This window comes from Strigops habroptila, chromosome 3 (assembly GCF_004027225.2).
Source record: "Strigops habroptila isolate Jane chromosome 3, bStrHab1.2.pri, whole genome shotgun sequence".
NCBI lineage: Eukaryota > Metazoa > Chordata > Aves > Psittaciformes > Psittacidae > Strigops > Strigops habroptila.
The window spans coordinates 42,307,710-42,328,514 of NC_044279.2; the positions used below are offsets into that span (position 1 = coordinate 42,307,710).

The 20,805-nt window shown below is 36.3% G+C and overlaps 1 protein-coding gene across 1 annotated transcript in view; it reads left to right on the top strand.

Moving 5' to 3' along the window:
• Positions 1-16,860, top strand: part of OTOGL (otogelin like) — a 94,639-nt gene extending 77,779 nt beyond the window's left edge. Inside the window, exons 44-58 of the mRNA XM_030479564.1 lie at positions 1,761-1,902; positions 2,240-2,425; positions 2,915-3,127; positions 4,038-4,142; positions 4,424-4,531; positions 4,896-4,997; positions 6,229-6,333; positions 6,424-6,464; positions 7,372-7,435; positions 8,391-8,569; positions 8,803-8,907; positions 9,728-9,847; positions 11,809-11,854; positions 15,540-15,619; positions 16,597-16,860. Coding sequence (XP_030335424.1) covers positions 1,761-1,902; positions 2,240-2,425; positions 2,915-3,127; positions 4,038-4,142; positions 4,424-4,531; positions 4,896-4,997; positions 6,229-6,333; positions 6,424-6,464; positions 7,372-7,435; positions 8,391-8,569; positions 8,803-8,907; positions 9,728-9,847; positions 11,809-11,854; positions 15,540-15,619; positions 16,597-16,797 — 1,797 coding nt within the window. The 3' untranslated portion in view covers positions 16,798-16,860. The remainder of the gene's footprint in view (positions 1-1,760; positions 1,903-2,239; positions 2,426-2,914; positions 3,128-4,037; positions 4,143-4,423; positions 4,532-4,895; positions 4,998-6,228; positions 6,334-6,423; positions 6,465-7,371; positions 7,436-8,390; positions 8,570-8,802; positions 8,908-9,727; positions 9,848-11,808; positions 11,855-15,539; positions 15,620-16,596) is intronic.
• The last annotated feature ends 3,945 nt before the right edge of the window (positions 16,861-20,805 follow it).

Here is a 20,805-nt window from a genome sequence, read left to right on the forward strand (position 1 = left end):
ATGAGCTGACAACTGGGTGGGTGGCTTTAATACCTCTGTCATGCTGGATTTAACACTTTTGTCATATTGTCCGTTGTAAACACACATCTGTATGAATCCCTGTGCTATTATGGTCTTTATTAAATTATTTAGTAGGCAAAGCTCAAAGGAGAGACACCAGATCATCGTGTCAACACAAGCACATTCCAAATAATAATTCCATTTTTAATAAATGCTTGACACGGGTCACTAGAACAGAAAGCCCCATGCTTCTGCTGCATACATCAGCAACTCATGCAGTCTGAGACTGATTGAATTAAAGGCATTTCCAGTTAAACAAATTTTGATATACTCATATGCTCATTATTAAGTTGACAATTTGGTAACATTTCTTGCAGAAAGCATTATCATTTATTTCTGGACACTGTACTTTATAATGTGGATATAGCCGTAGCACACAGGCTACCACTAGAGGGTAGTGCAGCACAGATGCTTCCGGAGACGGGGAACCCCCGAATCTCTGAGGTCTGAATTACTTTTCCCACTTAACTCAAAATTAAAGGATTAATTATTCAAGGGGCGCATTCTTTCTTAGAGATAGATGTCCAGATTCCTGATTCAGTTCTTGCTGTTCTGCCTTTCCACCCTTGGTTTGCATCGTGATACTCTTCAGTTTTCATCACAGACAAATGCTGTTAAAGGTATTGGAGGCAGCTGAGCCCCTTCCTTCAAACTTCCAAGCCCTCTCCTCACTTTCCACAGGTAGAAAAAATGGCAACAGTTCTAAAAGGAAGGGGTTAAAGAGATTTGTTGTTTGTTTGTTTGTTTTAAGATTAATAGATACTAGTCACAGAAATGTAGTGGGAGGGAGCAGTGATAAGCAGTTTGTAGTCAAGAAGGGAGCACCAGTGGATAGCAGGATACTTTTCATAACTGTTTTAACACATCTCATTTAAAAATAATTAAAGGGAATCCGAATAGTCAGAATTCCTACTTCATATATGTTTCCAGGAGAACTCTCATAGCCTCAGATACAATGCTATTGTATCTTTTACTCGTTTATAGCAAAACCTGACATAGCATCAAAACTGTCAAAGACTTGTTTCATCCGTTAGGAAATTTGTTTTCTTTCACATGATGGTGGCAGAGTCAGAGTGGATGGAGCAAATTGTGCTCTTCACAGGCATGAAGCAACTGGACAAAGATAGGAAACAGCCATCAGGGCAATTAACTTCATGACAAAGTGAGTGACTGCTTGAAGACTGCTGAAATCACAGGGAGAGCTGGGCTGCAGCACTATGGTAAACAGGCAAAATCTGACTTTTCCACCTTGTTACAAGTCTATAAAAAGAACAACAGAAAAAGATTGGTTGCACCACCTGCATTTAGACCAAGTAGGCATAGGCTATTGGGTTTTCCTGTAGACAGAGAAACAGAGCACTCAGTAATAATTCATTCACAGCAGGAATTTATGGAAGGTATAGCAGCAATGCTGAGCTGAGATTGTTGACTTCTAGCTGACAGGGTGATAACTGCAAAAGTTCTTCCAAGTAGTGTGACAACGTCATTAGGACTGTGTTCTCTATCTACTAATAAGCATAAAAAATTCTGGCAGTTTAAGTTTTGCAGAATGAGTGTTCTGAAAAAAATGCTATTTTTTTGCTTCAGACACTGCTTGTGATTTTTCCCCTTGCAGTTGTATTATTTCTTGTAATTAATGATTTATTTTACTTGCAGAAAGCTCTTCTACTTGTTAATTCTCAATTACAATATGTTCCTAGGTGTCACCTCAGGAGTTTTGTGAGAAGCTGTGGATCAACAGTACTTATTTTTGGAATTATGAGTGTGATGCACTTTCTGCATATGTGGCTTTATGCAACAAGCACAACATCTGCATTAAATGGAGGACACCTGATTACTGTTGTAAGCAGATAGCTGTGTTCTATACCCCAGAGTGGCTTTATACTGCTGCAGTGTTTAGTGATGAGTTAAAAATAGAATTCTTTCTATTGTTATTGTAAGTACCATCTCATTCTATCACAGCATTAGTAAATCGGGGTACAAGTTCTTAAGATGTACTTTTTAAGTCAAAGTGTCATGAATCAGTTTTAATCTTGATTGAATGACCTTTTTAAAATACTGCCAGAAATATAAATGCATGCATTCTATCATACGCTCACTTGTTTTTACTACCTGTTGATCTAATGAAATGCTAAATGAACAACAGCAGCACTCACTGTCTTTTTTTCATGACTTGCAGCATTGAGTTGTCCTGAGGGCAAGGAATACCAGCCTTGTGTGCAACCCTGTGAAGCTAAAACATGCTTGAATAAATGGTTCTATGAAGATTCTCCCTGTTCCTACTTACGGGAGGACTGTGTGTGTAAAAATGGCACTATTCTGCATAGAACAGACTCTGACCTCTGTATTCCAGAAGAAAAATGTAGTAAGTGCTGCAGGACAGAGCAGTTTTGTAGATATGCCAATATTAACTGCAGCTCATTGTAAGTGATGTTTAAGCTCTGTGTCAGTCCTCAGTAAGTGACGTCTGGTAAAGCTCCCTGCAGCAGAGCCTAGATTTATCTCACCAGTTTGAGCTTTCAGTGCACTTGGATTCAAGAGCCAGTGCTGATGTTCTTCTATTAGGGAAAAATAATGGTCATTTTTCCATAGCACCCAAGTCTTCTTTCCTGGAATACTCAGGAAGGAATAGCATGGGCAGGTTCTTTCCCTTTCCCTCACACGCAGTATTTATTTTCACCCATAGTGAAGCATTTGTTCATTTGGGCTTTTTGAAGTCATCATCTTTTCTTGGATTCCTTGATCGTAATGCTCCATAGCACTCTTATTTTATGCAATACTTCTATGGAATTCATAGTTGCTTGCAGGAAATCTGCTCACTCTACTTACTGAAGGGATATGTTTTTTCTCTCAGCATGTACAGATAACAAAGGACAACCCCGCTCTGCTGGGGAGATCTGGAATGGGTCCATGAGAAGCTGTTGCATGTACAACTGTTTAGAAAATGGAAGCATTGTTGCTGTAGAACCTGAATGCAACGAGGATCCACCACCAGTCTGTGAAAGAGAAGGGGAAGTTATCATCCACGTCATCGAAGAAAGAGCTTGCTGTCCAAGGAAAGTTTGTGGTATGTACCACACTTGTTTTCAGTAACAGAAGTATAAGGTTATGTTCTTGTCATTCACTGGCAGATGACAATCTTTAGACAGGGTTCAAGGCAGCATTTTTCAGAAGTGTTTTTTAGGTACCTGTGGTTGCTTGGGCAAGCAAAGCAGGGTTCTTTGCTTTGTAAGAACTGACTCACTGAAATTTTACATATATATATATATATTTTTTTTTTCCTTAGAAGTCTGCTAGTGAAACAAAACTTCTGTTAAAAATGAATTTTTAAGCTCTCTGGTTGAATTTCAAAATAAATTGATAAATACTCAATGATAGAAGTAGCTTGGTAACTGGGGCAGTGATCAGAGCCTGTTCGCTTTTCTTATTGGTGCTTTGGTGTCAAAAGCAGTATCCTCTGACCTACTGCTGTTTCCCAGAAGTGGTATTCTGTGCACTGATCACTGAATACTAATATTCTGCCTAGCCATGGTTAAGGAATAAGCTCATTGCTCCTAAAATGATAACTAAAAGATATTAATTTCTTCATAACATCTTCAAGGAAAACGAGCACAAACGGTCCAACTGATATGATGCTTTTGCTCATTACGTACCTGTAACCAACACTGTATTGCCAATTTGTTTAGGGAATATTTTCACTGGGATGTTTTAGCTGGCTTCATGCATAGGAAGCAGAGTAAATAAATACCTGCTTTAAGAGGAATATAACTGTGCTTGCACAGTGCCACATGATTGGAGCTCCACCAGCCCTGGGCTGAGCTTGGAGGTCTACATGATGGTATGGAGTGCACTTTAAGCTGACTTGGGCTGCCTGTAGTTTGTGGATCTCTATATGGAATGGTATATATATCTTGAGATACAGAACTTGCACTCGTATCTGTTCAAATGTCAAAATTGATTGTTTTTTTATCCCACAGAATGTAACATGTCATTGTGTGACACCATTATTCCAACATGCAAACCCAATGAAAAATTAGTGGCAGGTTACCACCCCCTGTCCTGCTGTCCACAGTACCGATGTGGTAAGGGAAATACAAAAACACAGTTTCTGGGACATTTTCCACACTTGTATTACGTGTTGTAAGAAAACATGCCTTACAAGTTGTTTTAATTGTTAAAAGAGTGGGACATTGTAAATAGCATCAGGCAATGACATATTTTTTTCCACATGCCAATATTTTTTTGTGTTTGTGTTTTGTATCATTTTGACTTGCAGTGAATTTGGGGTAGATGAAGATTATCTATCTTTAAAGTATTATTTCTGTGACTCTTTCTAGAATAGTGTTTATTTCACATCCTACAGAATGTGATCCTTCAGCTTGTTTCAATGATTCCCAGCTGGACTGCAGAGAAGATCAATTTATTGTGGAAGCAAAACAGGAAGATCCCTGTTGCTTCTCTTATCTCTGTGGTAAGAAGCCTCTAATATTTTTATGATTAACTAAGGAACAGTGAAGTATTTACAAAAACAGTCTATAGTTCTAAACCTAATAATTTAAGTCAGGAATTCATAGGTCAGTGGGATTTCACACAGGTCAGGCTGTCTAGAGCATAAATTATTCTTGAGTTTTGGGATATTTTGTTTTCAACATAATTTTGAACATAATACTTGAACTTTGTTATGCTTTTATATTTGAATGTCAATCCATAAAAGCTCTGTTATCCAAGTAACAAACATAATGTGACTTGTTATACAGCTTATTATATAGAATTCATATGTGCTAACTTTTCAATATTTAAAACTTTTTAACTGTCTGCTTTATTTTCAAATTTAGTTTGTGAATCCTGTATTGAGCCTGTTCCCTTGTGTAATGAGGGGGAAATTCTCACTGTAGACCTTAATACCATACAGTACTGTTGTCCTCATTACTACTGCGGTGAGTGTAACTCTTGTCAGTTCAATACGTTAGCAAATCTAGTACATGTGACAGACTCTGTGTGTGGAAATTTAGCATTTAGGATGGGCTTCAAGAGAGATTAGGAGAGCTGAATTAGGGTGTTTGCACTGAGGTAGGTTCAAATTTCTTGGTATACTCAGTGGTGGTCTAACCAACCCAGTTAATGGAGTCTGAAGGGGTTATTTAGTTCACCAGAAAGAATATAGCTACTTTCAGGGTGATCTAAGTACTGACATACTGATGTGGCACTGAATCCCATCCTTGGAGTATAAATATATAGTTGTTCACATACTAAAACACCTGTAATAAAACAGCTTTCATATTGTTGTTCTGTGTTGTGCCATTCATAGAATCATAGAATCAGAGAATAGTTAGGGTTGGAAAGGACCTTAAGATCATCTAGTTCCAACCATTTAGGCAGTTTCTTTGCAGTTTTAGCTTTTAGAGGAAGCAGTAGGCCAAGGGTTTCAAATACCTCTGGGCTGACTACTATTCAAACAAGGAGCAGCTAGAAGAAAAATATTTGCAGTTTAATGTCTCTTTGGTAGCCTCATAAACCCACAGGAATTGTACTGTATGTTCTTAAGTAACTCTTGTCCTGTTACGGTCTTTGAGTAATCTCAATTAATTAAATAGTCTTCCAGTAAGTCTGGAGCTTAGTAATTTTTACTTCAGGTCGTTCTGTATTTTGGTCCTTTCCTTTCCTCTCCTCGCACTTCCACCCAGGTGAAAGTTTCTGCAAAGGCCTTTGGCACTGCTTTTGCCAAATTCTGGCAGGTAGAAAGTTAGATCTTCGTATGTGGTCTTCTTTCAGAGTCCCAGTAAGCCACCTCCGATAAGGCAGGCAGGTATTTTCTTACTGGAGTCATCCCAAGAGGGCAGTTTCTCCCGGTTACCTTACAGACATGTGCTGTGATTTTAGTTGTCTCTGGTACTAGTTATCTGCTTGAGTGACTCTGAAGTAGAGAAATATTAAATGATTCCTGTGTCACGTTTTCTGAAAATTTCAACGTTTTAAGGCAACTAAAAGCACTTTTGAAAATCTTTATTATTTGAATTCCAAATATAATTCAGATGCTTAAGAAACACAATAAAAAATATTTAAGATGTCATTAAAATAGTTTATCAAGAGAAATATAAGCCAGAAATGTCAAAGGAAATTTGAGTAAATGTGTGTCTCATATGTTTCTTCCCTCCCTCTCCCCTTCAGTTTGCGATGAAAATCTTTGTTCTGAGCCTCCTATGAATTGCACAGATGAAATGACACTTGTGAAGGAAAAAATACCTGGACAGTGTTGTCCAGAATGGCACTGTGGTAATCATTGCTTTATTCCTTAGTCATTGCTGATAACAAAAGTTAACAAGTAGATTACTGACTACCATGGTTTTCTTGTTTTCTTCTCAGAATGTAGCTGTGAAAACACTACTATGCTGACCTGTAAATTGGTAAGCACTATCCTTTAGATATTTTTATTAATGGTGTTCAAACCTCTTAGTCCTCTCTTTCCATTCCTTGTTTCAATTAGTTGTAAAGGGCGTTGAGGCTGAACAGGGACAGGCATGTAACTGCAAGTGTCTGCACAGTATTGTCAACTATTCCTTGGGGAGATTTTGCTTTGTGTGTTATGTCAAAAGAAGAAAAGCAATTGCAGTATTATTCTGTTCAGTGTTGACTTGAAATATGGTTGGAAGGTTTTCCATGTAAAAAATCCCAATTATTTTTAATAATTAATGAGGAATAAGCTTTATGAACATATGTATCATCTGGAGAAATGTGTTATTTTGTTAATAATTTATGCTTTTGATTAAAATGATTTAACATCACTGAATTTAGCTGGTATGAGAAGTCATAAATATTTTGCTCTTCACATACTTTTTCATAATAGGGACTGTGATCTGGAAAATATTTATGAATGAATGTTCAAATTCCCATTATTACTGTAGTGATGGGAATACTTCCCCTATCAAATGATTTGACCTTCTCTTTTGCCTTATGTGAAGGCTGAATAATGTGAAGTCTAAACAGAAGTTGCAAATTTGAATAGCTATCACCTATCTTTTGGAAGAAAATTCATAGAAGGTAGTCTGTTTATTGCTGAAATAACTTTGCGTCTCAGGAAAAATTGCTCTTCAGTGACTCTGCTATTCAAATGCATTCTCTTTGCTCCTGTTTAAAGAGATAAATACATTCAGTAACTCTGAACATGCTACTGTTTCTTAAGCACATTGAAATTTTTCTCACAGGTGGGAGTGATGAAAGTAATATTTTACATTTCTAAAGAAAAAAATGTCTGTTTAGCACTACATTTAATTGTCCATGACTTTGCAAACTCTTTTATGTTTTCATACTCAGGGAGAAGTTAAAAAAATAGATAGTAATGTTTCCAGTGCTTGTGGATGCACTCACTACATTTGTGGTAACTTTTTTGTATTCTTAGCAGTTTTGGTTTAGTTTTTAGTAAAAAAAGGCATGCAAAGAAAGCAGAAATAGGACCATAATAACTTTCTCAAACATAAACACTCTTTCATCTTGATTTTATGGGTGTCTACTTAGTCATGCCATTACGCTCTCTTTTCTGAATATGATGCTTTGTCTGCTAACCTATCCATTTTGGTGGGGTGTAGGAGTGTCATAAAACTGCCCATGCTTTCAGAGCCAGGCATGGTCTGTGTGGTGGGAGGCAGATAGTGTGCAGATTGTGAACCTTAGCTGAGTGTGAGCATTGCGAGTGCTGCTAGTTCAATATTGAGCACTAATGAGACACCTCACACCAGAGCAACAGACCTGTCCAGCCAGCACAAGGGTAGGTACCCTGTCTTAAGATCAGACCTCTGCCCCTTCCCTCACTCAGCTACCCCACGTAGAGTAGATTTCAGCCATGCTGTGCATGGGGCTACTTGCTGTCTGCTGCAATCCTGACTGCAGCCCAGGCTTAACTGCCTCAAGGAGCAAAGCACACATTTACAATACAGCTTGAACATATTACTGTCTCACAGGTAATTGTAGACATGCTTGTTTAATTGACAGAAAGGCTACATTTTGTGATGTTCAGAATAATTCAGATAGTGTATGTAGCTGAATGTTAAATATTAGAACTCTTTAAAAATAAGAACAATGGATTTTATTTTTTTTAATGCCGTAGTAGGAACACTATCATCTTTAGACAGTTTTGCATTATGTAGCATCTTCTTAAGCTGAATTACACCTCCCCCCCCACCTTACCTGGTAATTAAAACCACAAACTAATCAAAAGTTAGAATACTTTTTTAGAGCATAGGACTTTGCCCTCCACTTGCCTTCACAACGATTCTGTTAATTTGCTTGATGATTTTTTTTCCCCTTCTGGTAACATATATTTCTTTTGGTGTTAGAGAAGGATGATGTGTGCATCTTCCAAGAGGTCACAGTACTGAATCCTGGACAGTCAGTGATTCAGTTCTTGGATGGAGACCTTTGTTACACTGTACAGTGTTTACAAGAAAAAGATCAGAACACAGGATACAATGCCATGCATTTTACAATGGTGAACTGTTCCCAGCAATGTGAAGCTGTGAGTATTCTTAAATTACAGGACTGATGCAATTTGTGAGCTCAACTATACCATGAGGATAAAAGTCCAAGTGGAGACTTTTGCTAGTCCTGTTTGCTCAGCAAGAATTTGAGAACTTAACAGTGATGTGTATCTTGAGTCTCCAGAATTATTCTGAAAGGCAATTTTTAGCAGCATGTGTATTTACAAAACACTTGGTTATTTTCTTTTTTGTTGTTTTCCTTTCTTTCCAGCATCAAATATACATTCCTTCCTCCAGTCGCCATACTTGCTGTGGTACCTGTCAAGACGCATCCTGCTCTTTTCATACTGAGAATGGAACACTAATCATGTATGAGGTAAGTGCCTCTGGGCAGAGATAGGAAGTAACTATAATGATATAATAAACAGCTGTCTGTCAGTCACTTCTTAGTTAACTCATGCTGCGAGTCTTTGCTTCCTACCTCATTACTGCTGGCTACACAGGGACTATTTATGGTATATGATGGGAAAAAAGTGTTTTTATTTAAAGACCTGCCATTTCACACTAGGTAAATACCCTGTTTCATTTTATTGGGTGTAATATTTTCTACAAAGATAAACATCATAATTTACTTTGGGCTTGGATATGTTTTAAGTGCAGGGCAGGGTTGAAATTTTAACTCTAAGTCACATACAGTGATCTAGATGCATTGGGAGCTTCTGAGTCTGCATCAGGACTCCTATGTCCCCCTCCCAGGGCCACTCTTCTCATTCTGATTTCTACAGAAAGGAAGTGTGCAAAGTGAAGCACTGGGGTTCAGGATCCTGATGGTTCGTTCCAGCATTCACATACTAGGAAATTTAGATGTGGCCATGACTTGGTTCATGCTTCCCGTTGCTTTTGGAGCAAAAGAAACTATCATCGGGCTTTTTTTCTGGTACAGAGCCCTTTCATTCTGCACTAGTATGCCAATGCTGAGCTGCATGCTGGAGAGTAGGACTGTGGCTCCAGGGAGGAGCAGTCACTGGTAGCTAGAGGATGCTCTTTCCCTTTGCTGCCTGTGGGTGGTCTGCAACAAATTTTCCACTCCCGTTGGTACTACAGCATGAGGGGACCACTTAGACAGACATTTGGGGTTGGGGATAAAGCCAAAATGTTTTGTATTTCCTGACAATGGTCTTGATGTATATATTCAGGAAGGCAGCACTTGGACCTCCAACTGCACTAACTACAAATGTGCAAAGACTGCTGCAGGGGCTATCATACTGGGATCAAGTGTTGTCTGCCCCCCTTTTAATGACACTGAGTGTACAAAGGTTTGTACTTTCGGTGAGGTAAGTAACAATAACTGACCTGGCGTCAGTTATTATTGACTGGACCTTGACAACGCATGTATATTTCATACACTTCCTTTAAATTAAAACAGTGGTAAGTAAAAACATGTAAAAGAACAACTTACAGTCTTGTCTGACAAAATATCTATGAGGAGTATAACAGTTTGTTTCGGCCTTGATGACTGCTTTTAAAATATAGTGGAATTGGAATCATACTTGATGTATCACTATATAAAGCGCTAATCACTATGACTTACTTTAGTTTGGAATAACACTTTACCCAGTTCGTAGTACATATATGCTAAATAAATTGAATCAAGCAATTCAGAAATGCTGCATATAACAGAAAGCTATATTAAAAATTCCTTAAGTTATGCAAAGATTAGGAAGATGACAGAGTATAGATAAACTTTTTTATCTCTTTAACTAAACTTTGTATAACATAAAAAAAACCCCTATCATACTTGAAAGGGTATCTACCTACATCATATATCTGAAAATGTAAATTGGGCATACCCATATAAACTGGTCTGAAGCATGTGGATGCTGCATGTACATTACATATTTTTACAATTTAATTTCTAATATAATACTTCTCTAACTTCATATTTCTTGTAATTCTTGCACTTGCAGTACACCATATATTTAATATAAGCTACAAATAATAATAAAAGAAATATACATGCAGACATATACATGTAGAAATATACAAGAGAGGGTAAGTAGCATTGCTGCCTTGACTACAGATTATAAATTTAGCATAGTCCTACTTATCCATTGCATTTGTTTAAAAGAGTACGTGTTTCTTGCAATCCTGAAGGCATTCTATCTAAAATTAATGTCTGTTCCACTTTGACTTTATGCTCCAGTTTCTTCCTTGGAACTCTTTTGTCACCATCTATTAGGATCTTGCCTTAATAATAACGGATTTTAAAGAATAGAGCCCTAAAATTAACTTTCTGAATCAGTCTAACCTGTTTTTCAGAGATAGAGTATAGACTTGAACCAGTAGATGAGGAGAAAACTCTTCTGACAGGCAGCTTAGCTTAGGACAATTTAGGAATGTGGATTTAAGCAGCTGAGTTTAAGTGCTCATTTAAGAAGTCCTTGAAGAATTTATTCAATATTTTTCCTGTAATAAGATAAAAAATGCATGCTAGCATGAAAAGATGGAAGCTTAAAAATGCCTTTAGTCTGTTGTTACCATAAGAGTGCTATTTATGTTCAGTTGTCTGATATGCAGTTCTGGGCTATGCACTAAAATTGTGGGTGCCTGTTTCTTGCTTGTTCCCATTCTGTCAGATTCTGTCAGTGCCTCTCTTTCTCTCCCTCTCATGCTCTCTTTTAATTTCAAAACGACATTTTCTTCACTTTCATACATTCTAACTTTTAGCTAATAGGCAACGTTAGCAAAAATCAGTAACAAAGACTATAATTGAGAAAAAGAATTGAGCACATCAATGGTTCTGAAATTCTGCAATTAATGCTCTCTTTCGAAAGTGTGTATATCTACATATATATATTTAATATTGTAAAGAGCTACTTACTAGGTATTAATTTTTTCCTTAGCATAACCATCACTGGAAATCCTTTTACATCCTCAGCAAAGTTGCACACCTGAGTTTTTTGAACTGTTCTAATAAATTTCGACGTGGGGAAATAGATAGTAGTAGATGATATAAAAAGATGCTTATAGAAACTAAAAGTGGCTTATTCAGAGACACTAGATCAGATCAGACAGGCAGCGATGAGTTCATTTTCAGTGTCAAAGGCTGTAAAGAGTTTGTGAAACCTCCAGCACATACATGTCTGTAATTCTCTTGACTTCAGTGATGCTACTTTTTATTAGTTGGACATCTTTAAAACGTGCAATGTATTGAGATAAAATTCACCTTTGCATTGGGCACAGTGTTTTTTGCTATATTCTTTTTTTATTTTCCTAGAATGGAGGAATTGTGCAGACGTATAATGATGGCTGCTGCAAGACCTGTAAGTGATAAAGGCTGCAATATGTGCTTAGTTTGGCTTTGGTTTTGGAGGGTTTGTTTTTTAACCTCAGTTGCTGGGACATAAAGAAGGAAAAAGCATGCAGTCCCCCCACAAATCATGTAAAATTGCTATAGTTACCTAACTTCTCCTATTAAAATGTTTTGCTTCACTTGGCTGCTGACTTGGTGATCTTTAACTTTACTGTTCTGGAGTATAACCACATCTCTCCAAACATAACCTGCACCAGATCAAAAGTTATCTCAATTAAAATAATGAAAACATTTTCATTTTCTCTGCAGTTTTGACTAGAAAAGTTTTTATTATTAAGGTATATAATTATGTATACATAAAAATAAAACACTGTTGTGTAAAACTAATTGCGTAGAGCAAAAATTTGTGGAATGCCACAGAAAATCCTCCCCCTCATTTTTGGCCTTTCTAGTGTTCAACATTGGAGTTAAAATATAAAAGCAAATTAGTCTTTGGAATTTTTTTAGACAAACCTTTACTTAATAATATTGAATAGGAAGTCACAGACTTATAACCATATACTGCACAGTTATTAAATAAAATTCAGAAGTGCAATGAATTGTAAATAATTTGCAATATAAGAGGAAATGTTAATATTTACCAATACACAGTACTCAAGTTTCCAAGTTATGCAAAGCTTTGAAAGTGAACTGCAATTATTGTTGTTCTGTTGTATCCAAAACATAGAAAATAAAAGTTATTTTAATACAACAGAATACCTTTTTGTTTGAATGAGAATCAGCACAGAAAAGAAACACATCAGAATTGTGCTAAAATCTTACTAATCAATATTGTTTCTCTAATGAGATAAGCTACATTTAAAAATATTTAAATATCCCCCTCCCAAATTAGGTTGGATTTATGTAGAAAATTAGTGTAAAGTATTAATGGCTACTGATTTTCTGTTGACCAGGAAATTTATAATTTTGCCTGTATTCTGTGGCCTAAGGAAAGGCATCGTTATACTTCAGAAATACCCGCTGAGGTGGCTGCTAAAAACCCAGATATAATTCATACAATTATATGCTAGCTTTATTTATTTTATTTTTTTTTTAACTAAAAGCATGTGCCCTGTGGTGAAGCAGTTAAAAAGAGTACTTATAAATAGAGCTTGGGGTTTTAATGGGAACAAATAATCTTTCTGAAAGAGCTTGATTCAATGCATGCAAAGTGAGTGCATATATTTAATTCTTACCTTGCCATAGAGAGACTCATTGCAAAAGTTTGATTTACAAGGAAGCATCATTCCAGTTTTGTGTTAAGCAGTAGGGCAATAAAGTTTAGGCCAATCTTTAGTAAGACTTGAAGCAGCTGCAGAGTTTCTAAATTTGGTAGACTAACAGGAAAGGTCATTGTCTTTTGCTAAAAGAAAAATTGCAGTTGGCAGTGTAAGAATTAATGAAATGTCATTTAAATAAAAATGTTTTTGTTTCATAAGAAACTTAATATTCCTAATGATTCTGCCAGGTTCTGGATTGGGTCTATTACCCTTTGCCATTAGTCCAGTAGTGCCTACTCATAGTATTAATTGTGAACCAGGTATTATTTTTAATAACATATTTTCTTTTTTTTTAATAATAGTGTAAGCACTGCTTTATATACGTGTGTAGCTGTCATCACATTAAATGTCACCATGCAGTTAATGGTACTGGGCCTGATACTGAGAGATGCTGATTCCCTGTTGGCCTTCCCAATCAGTGGTGTTCTAAAGCCTGGTCAGGGTTCACTGCTCAGCACCTGTCAGAATCAGGTTCATCCACTTATGGTACATGCTGCTGATGGTTCTTATTCTTGTTCATTTCTGAAATTGGTTTTAATACTGTACAGGGAGGTTGTAATTAGAAATGATACTTCAAAAAAAATATTATCATCCTGAATACTGTTACCAAGAGAGTCTAAATTTGATCCCAGGTCACTAATTTAATGACTGAACAGTTTTTGCCTTAAAGTAGAGCAAGATTGCCCATCTTATCTGTGCAGATATGGATTCATGCTGTATTTCTTTTGTCACAAATAACATGTTTTTACAAAGTTATGAAAATGGTGGGGGGGAAGGTGAGAAACATACTATTACAGTCACACATTAATGAATAATCTTTACACTAGGAATTACAGAATGTTACAGAACTGTTGCATTATGATCGTAATTCTTTGCTTTTAAACATAGATAAGTCACAGAAACTCCTTAATCAAATAAGGAATAAAAAAAGCGCACCTGCTACGGAATGCAGATCTTCTTGACAGTTGAAGGTGGGAGAGAGAAAAGCATAGCAGCAGAGTTTCCATTGAACATCAGCACCTTATACGCTGAAATGTCATATATCCCTATATGACTTGTAGAAGTGCAAAGACTTCATTGTCTACACATATTAAAGCTGGCAAGCACTTTCTGGTGGAAATATCACAGGACTTCTTTTTCTTATGTGTTATGGAGGAAGGAAAACCAAGATACTGTGGGCTAACAGCTTTAATAGTACAGTGATGTACTAGTTCAGTAACAGAATCTTGTTTGATCCTGCAATGCGCACATTAAAATCTAGCTGTGCTCTGCAGCCAGCCTGATTTTTAAATACCCACTGGAGCTGTGGTTGCAGGATATCTTGGTTACTCAGAGCTCATTTATCTTGTAAAGAGCTCACAACCTTCTGGGGAACAGAAATGTTGCTCTTTTTTGTGTACACCCAGCCATGAAGGCATATGCTGCAGGTAGAGAAACTCTGCTGGATGGTGCTTATTATTTTAGATGCTGGATGTCCAGAATAGTTGCATAGTAAAAAAGTAATAGGTAATTTTGATGGGAAGTGAAATAGGAGATCTAAATAACTGCTGTTACACAGACAGTAGCAACAGTCTGGTATGGAATGCAGCAAGAAAGATTGTACTTTTAACTGTGTCAGTATTATATTATGACTTTTATTGTGTTAAAAATGGCTTTGCACTGTACAGCTTTATTTTTCAAATAAAAGGAAAAACCTCCTATCAGTATCTCCGAGAATGTACTTCAAAATTTCCCTAATCCTAGATCTATCCGCTGACTCAGTGCTACATGCTTCAGTTCTGGTGGCAAAAAACTGCACCATATTTAGCAAATATATGCATCTCTCTCCTTCAAAGCTTCCTTGAAGGACATCTTTCTCAAAAATATCTAGAATGATAGAGTTCTATTTAAATTTTGTAATCATGGTTGTAATCACATTTACAGCTTTACCTTCTCAAATGTTAAGTAAGTTCTGAAAATTTTCTTAAATGCAGAATCAAAACCTCGTTTACCTTCAATATTCCTATCAAAAAAGAATTAATTGTAACACTAGTCAAAATCATTTGAGACATCTTTTTCCAATTGCTTATATTTGTCCTGCCATATGTGTAATTTAAAATCATATTAATAATTTAATATTTATAAAATCTGTTCAGCTTAATGGGCCAATTGATGCTTCATATGTGCAGCTATAAAATTGATAATTCTGCACAGGAAGTATTCACTAAAATATTATTTTTTTGCCTAAAAATGATTTAATTATGGAAGTCATACAGTGTGTACATTAATGAAAACAAAGCATATTTATTAAACTTATTTTAATAGCTTCACTTTTTTAGTAGCAAACACAGTACAAAAAGTGTATTGATTCAGCATGCATTTTATGTATTTTATCAGGCAAAAAGGAAGAAAGGATTTGCCAGAAAATAACAATCAGGACAACCATCAGAAAAAATGACTGTATAAGTCAAAGCCCGGTAAGCATAAAAGATCTGTGTTTGATGCTGGGCCTTAAGGCACACCAAAGCAAGTATTAAGTGGGTTAGAGCTCTCAACAAGCAAAAAAAAAAAATGCTGCTATCTTCTCAAAAGCAGACCTTTGACCCTAGGAATGTTATCCTACTCGTAATTGGAGTAAAATTAGCTGTTCCTATTGCTGAAGGACTGAGCCCTCCTACCTGGAAAAACATATGGCTTCGAATGAAAAGTGCAGAGCATAATTATAATTCACGTAGGCATTGAACTCTTCACCATGAAATAACATCTCACTCTAAAGAGGAGTAGAAATGCTTTCACTTAGGATGTAATTCCTCTTTGAATTCCTGCTGCATTCCTCTTTGAAGACCTTTACTCTCTGGGTGTCTTCTCCTCCACATAGCATGTGTCTCCATATCATAAACTGATGGTGCCATTTATTTACGGGTCTGCTTGAGACATCTTATTTCTCAGCATTGGTGTAGCCTCGTCTTACAGTCGTAAGAGGAAAATATCATCACAGACTGAAAGCTGAGCAGGTTAATTTCCATCCTGACAGAAGGTCAACAGTGACATGCCCAAAATTTAATAGTAGAAGTAAGAGTGTGTGGTGTATTTATTTAGTTTTAGAAGAAGGACTGGTAATGAGAGTTTAACTGTTTAGCAGTGAACATGAATTTAGCTATGCTGGTTTCAAGTTATTAATTTGCAAACTAGGGATTCAATTTTGGTATCCACAGCACAACATTCCAGTCAAGGTTAAGACAATACATGGTTAAACAACAACAACAAAGTTTAATTAAAAAAAAAATATTAAAAATGTGTCTACACTTAGAATGAATGAATTTTAGAAGATAATATTTAAGACCAGAGTCCTTTTAAAATGTAAAAATGGGTTTTAATCACAAAGAAGTTTGAAATGCAATATCTTTGCAACAAAATTTGAGATGTCTAATTTCAGTTCTTATTATACTCACAGATAAATGTGGCTTCTTGTGATGGCAAATGCCCGTCTGCAACAATTTTCAATGTCAATATTGATACCCATTTAAGATTCTGTAAATGTTGTCGAGAAAATGGAACACGTAATCTCACTGTGCCACTGCGCTGCTCAGGAAATGGCACTGAAATTATGTACATCATTCAAGAGCCTATCGAATGCTCATGCCAATGGAACTGAACATTACTGTGGATATGATTTAATCTGAAGAATTAAAAGGAGTTTCCTTTCACCAGACTTTTTCTGACCTTGGATGGCTGTAGTACACTGCAGGGATAAAAAAAAGTTATCCTCAATTATGCTTTATAATATAACTTTTCACAGATTTAGTAAAGATGATGTTCTTTGTTCTTCAGATTTTCTTTTGAAGTACTGGCATGTATAGAAAGAAAAATATAAATCCTTTTGAAAAAGGTATAATTTAGCCATCATTTATTTCTACTCAGTGGGGCTTCTGATGCGCTGTTGAAAGCTGATTAATGCCTGTTTCCAGTGTTTTAAAATTTTGGATTGTGGCTACCTATCAAAGTTCAGAATTTCTCAGTGGTTCTTTCCCTTTTACTCAGAAACTTCCCTTTGAGAACCATCACTGGTCTCATGTTTAAATGATAATGACTGAATAAAATAGTGGGTTCAACTGAGACATTTTTTACCTTGCTGAAAAGTCTATCTTTTGCCCATTAAGCTGTTGTCATTGAGTAGACTCTGCTTACACTCTAAGTCACTGAGAAACACCATGACTATGATCTGTAAGTACCTGTAGCAAATCTCCAGAGCATATAGTAGAATCATAACAATGTCTTTAAACCTGAGACATTCAATTAACTTTTATATATATTATAAATATGAAGCATGACTAGGCAAATGCTGAAGAGTTCAAGCTTTTGTGCCTTTATGAAAAATATCTGAAAGCTGTTTCTGATGTGAAGGATTGTATTTTATATCCACTTATCAGCTTTCACAAATAAGAAATTGGGCCTATACTAGCTGTAGAATTAGATTTTATGTATATATATTTATGTAAAAAACAGGATACTGCAGATTTTAACTATTCATAATGGGTTTCTTCCTTTGTTTTCATAGAGTGATAGAACGGTGTGGGGTTGGAAACCATCTAGTTCCAACCCCTGTGTTACAGTCAGGGAGACTTTCCACTAGACCAGGTTGCTCAAAGCCCATCCAACCTGGCCTTTCCAGTTTGAACATTTATGTTGAGTATATTTTTATAAAATACATAAGAATTTTTTGTTTGTTTGTTTTTAATACTGAGATTTGGAATCAACTCAATTTAGGATTCATCATTTTTGAGTCCAGTAAAAAAAATATCCAGGTGAAAGATATGTTTTGAAGGGCTTAGGTAAGCTATTCATGTTCAATCAGGTGGTGAATGTCCATGATTGAGCATCTTAAGCTGAACATACTCTCTCTTTTATTAAATATATTATATAACCTTATCTTAAAACTAAGGATACAGTTTTAGGCTTGGTTTTAGAACATTACTTTGCTTTATAAACTTGCTGAATAAAACTGATTTAAATGATGATACTATTTTCCTTTTCATGGAAATTGTTTCAGGATTAAAATTCTTGTTTAAAAGTCTGAAAACCTTTTGAAAAACAGTTTTTATTTCAAGCTGTCATTTAATTACAAAAAGGTTGGGTTATCACATTGGTTTATAAAATGAAAAATAATAAAAAAAGATTTCCAAGGCTATTTTGCTACTTTCTGTGACAAATCTTTAAACATTTGCTGTATTCAGTTTGATGGCATATAAAGAAAAATAGTATGTACAGTGAAATAATCCATCTTGACTAACAAGACTGTCATCTCCTCATCCATCTCCTTAGAAATAGTGACTTGGTTTAAAAATTAAAGAACAATCCATTGTATTATCAGTAAAATATTTAACCATTATAAAGAAACAGTGATCACCTAGCGATCCAAATAAAGTGCTGTTCTGAGAAAGCATATGCTTCATTTGCATGTTTTTATTGTTTGTAACAGCAAATATTTCAAGTTGTGTGACATACAATGGCCTAGAACCAAAATATTCTCTGACATTACTGTTGGAATCTGTGTACAGCAACTTTTCATGCAGCCAGGAATGGAAATTAAATCATAGTCATAGCTGGAAAGTTGTATATTCAGGCGGCAAATTAAAAGGACCTTTTGATTTATGAACATAGAGATAGGAATCCTATATTTGCATCAAGAAAGTTTGGCCCAAAACTTCTTAATGAATTTAGCATTTGATAAATTACTTAAGGAGGCTCCTACAGAATAGCACTTTTCCATATAATGACCAAACACTTGATGTGCTTTGATTGAACAGCTGTGCTTTTTATAAGCAATGTGCTTTTCTGAGATTTAGAACTGTATTTGTAATTGAGAAATTAATAAACATTATTTTGCGGAATAATAGATGTTGATGCAATTACTTTACCTGTGCCACTGAAGATGAATGATAATGCAAAATCTTAGATGAACTTGGAAATTATAAGGGCAATTATGCTTAAAATTAACTCTATGATAACCTGCAATAGGAAAATGATATTAAAATAACTTTTTCCCACTTACCCAATTTGTATTTTTAAGTGCAACAATCAGCAGGATACAGTTGTGTCAGGATCCTCCCTGAAATCTACAGCAAAATCTTACATCTTCAATGGAGCTGGATATGGTCTAAGATTGCCTTTCATTTTACCATTAAACTTCAAATTCAGGCTACTTTGGCCTGGTCCAAAAGCAAACATCTATTAAACCTTGGGAACCATTTTCTGGACAGCCATTATACGCCCATCACCTCCACAAAGGTGACACTGGTATGATGTGCTATGTTTTACAGAATGTGAACTAGCCCCCAGAGGCTTTGCAACAGAGAGAAGGTATGAATCAGCCTGCAGTGTGGCACGACTGTTCTGTTCCAAACGTTTCCTCCGTTTGCAACTTAAATGGGGATGCTGTTTGTAGTTCTGCCTCGGTTTCTTCATCTCTCTTCAAAGTTGCATTCCAGCTCAACCCCCAGCCTCGAATTGTGTGTAACCCTGTTTGGATAGGCACCTTGTGAGCTGCTTTGGAAAGCTGATCCAACTCAAACCTAACCTAGTTAAATACCAAAATTAATTAGTTTGCTTACTATCGACCGAAAGAGCTTTAATACCCACAGAGTTCCCTCCCTTCTACCCCCTCTCATTTAAGTTCTACTCCTCAAAAAAAAAAAAAAGGCTGGGAATGCATGCCTGCCTCAAACTCCCACGCTGCCACTGGAAAAGGCAAGGAACTGAGGAGAAGGTGTGTGCACAGCCACATGACTGCCTTATGCTCCAGTCTGATGTGCCCTGCCAGTTCCCCCATCCGTACCTGGTTCCACCTGTCCTTCATTCCTACATTTCTGCTGCTTGGTTTTCCTACTCACGCTTGCAAGAGGAATTCCTCAATATAAAGGCTTCCCCATAAAACTATGCAGATTTTTTAGGGAATAATGTAAATATATCTCTATACTTAGACTGTAACTGAATAAGCCTCTGTAACACAGTAAGGCTTTGACTTAAGGAACAAGGAAACTTGAAAAATTATCTGGCCATTGTCATTAACAAGTCACCACAGTTTAGGGTAGAAGGGCATATTCTGAACTGACGAACACTGAACTCTAGCAACTGCAAATACAATTCACTGACTAGTCCTTAGCAGCCATATAGTGACCATTTTCAAACCGCCTTTTTTGCCTATTTTGACACATAATTCTATAGACCTATTAGGTGGTCATGCGCCTATCAAAATCAGTGGTAAAAGATTCTCTAAGATCAGAGATTTGAGAATATCACTCAAAGGAGATAGTCTAAAAAAACCATCTGATATATGTAGTTCCTACTTTCACGAGTAGCTTTTGTATGAAGAACAAGGCAAGTTGAAGAGCTGCTTCTGTACTGATGCTGCATTCTGGAGAAAACCAACGGTGAATGATGTTAAAACTTAACCACAAGAACTGCTGAGTAAAAGGAAAGAGTTATGGTTTGGGGAGTGTTCTTTTGATTAAGGTGGAATGTGCCATGCACACTTAATTTAATGAGGTCAAAACAGAGACAGCTCCCGCAGTTGTCTTGACAATCGCCCCATTAATAAAGCCTCTCTTTGCGCTCAGTGATCACAAAGAGGTCTGGAAAAAAATAGTGTATCTGCCCTGTAAAA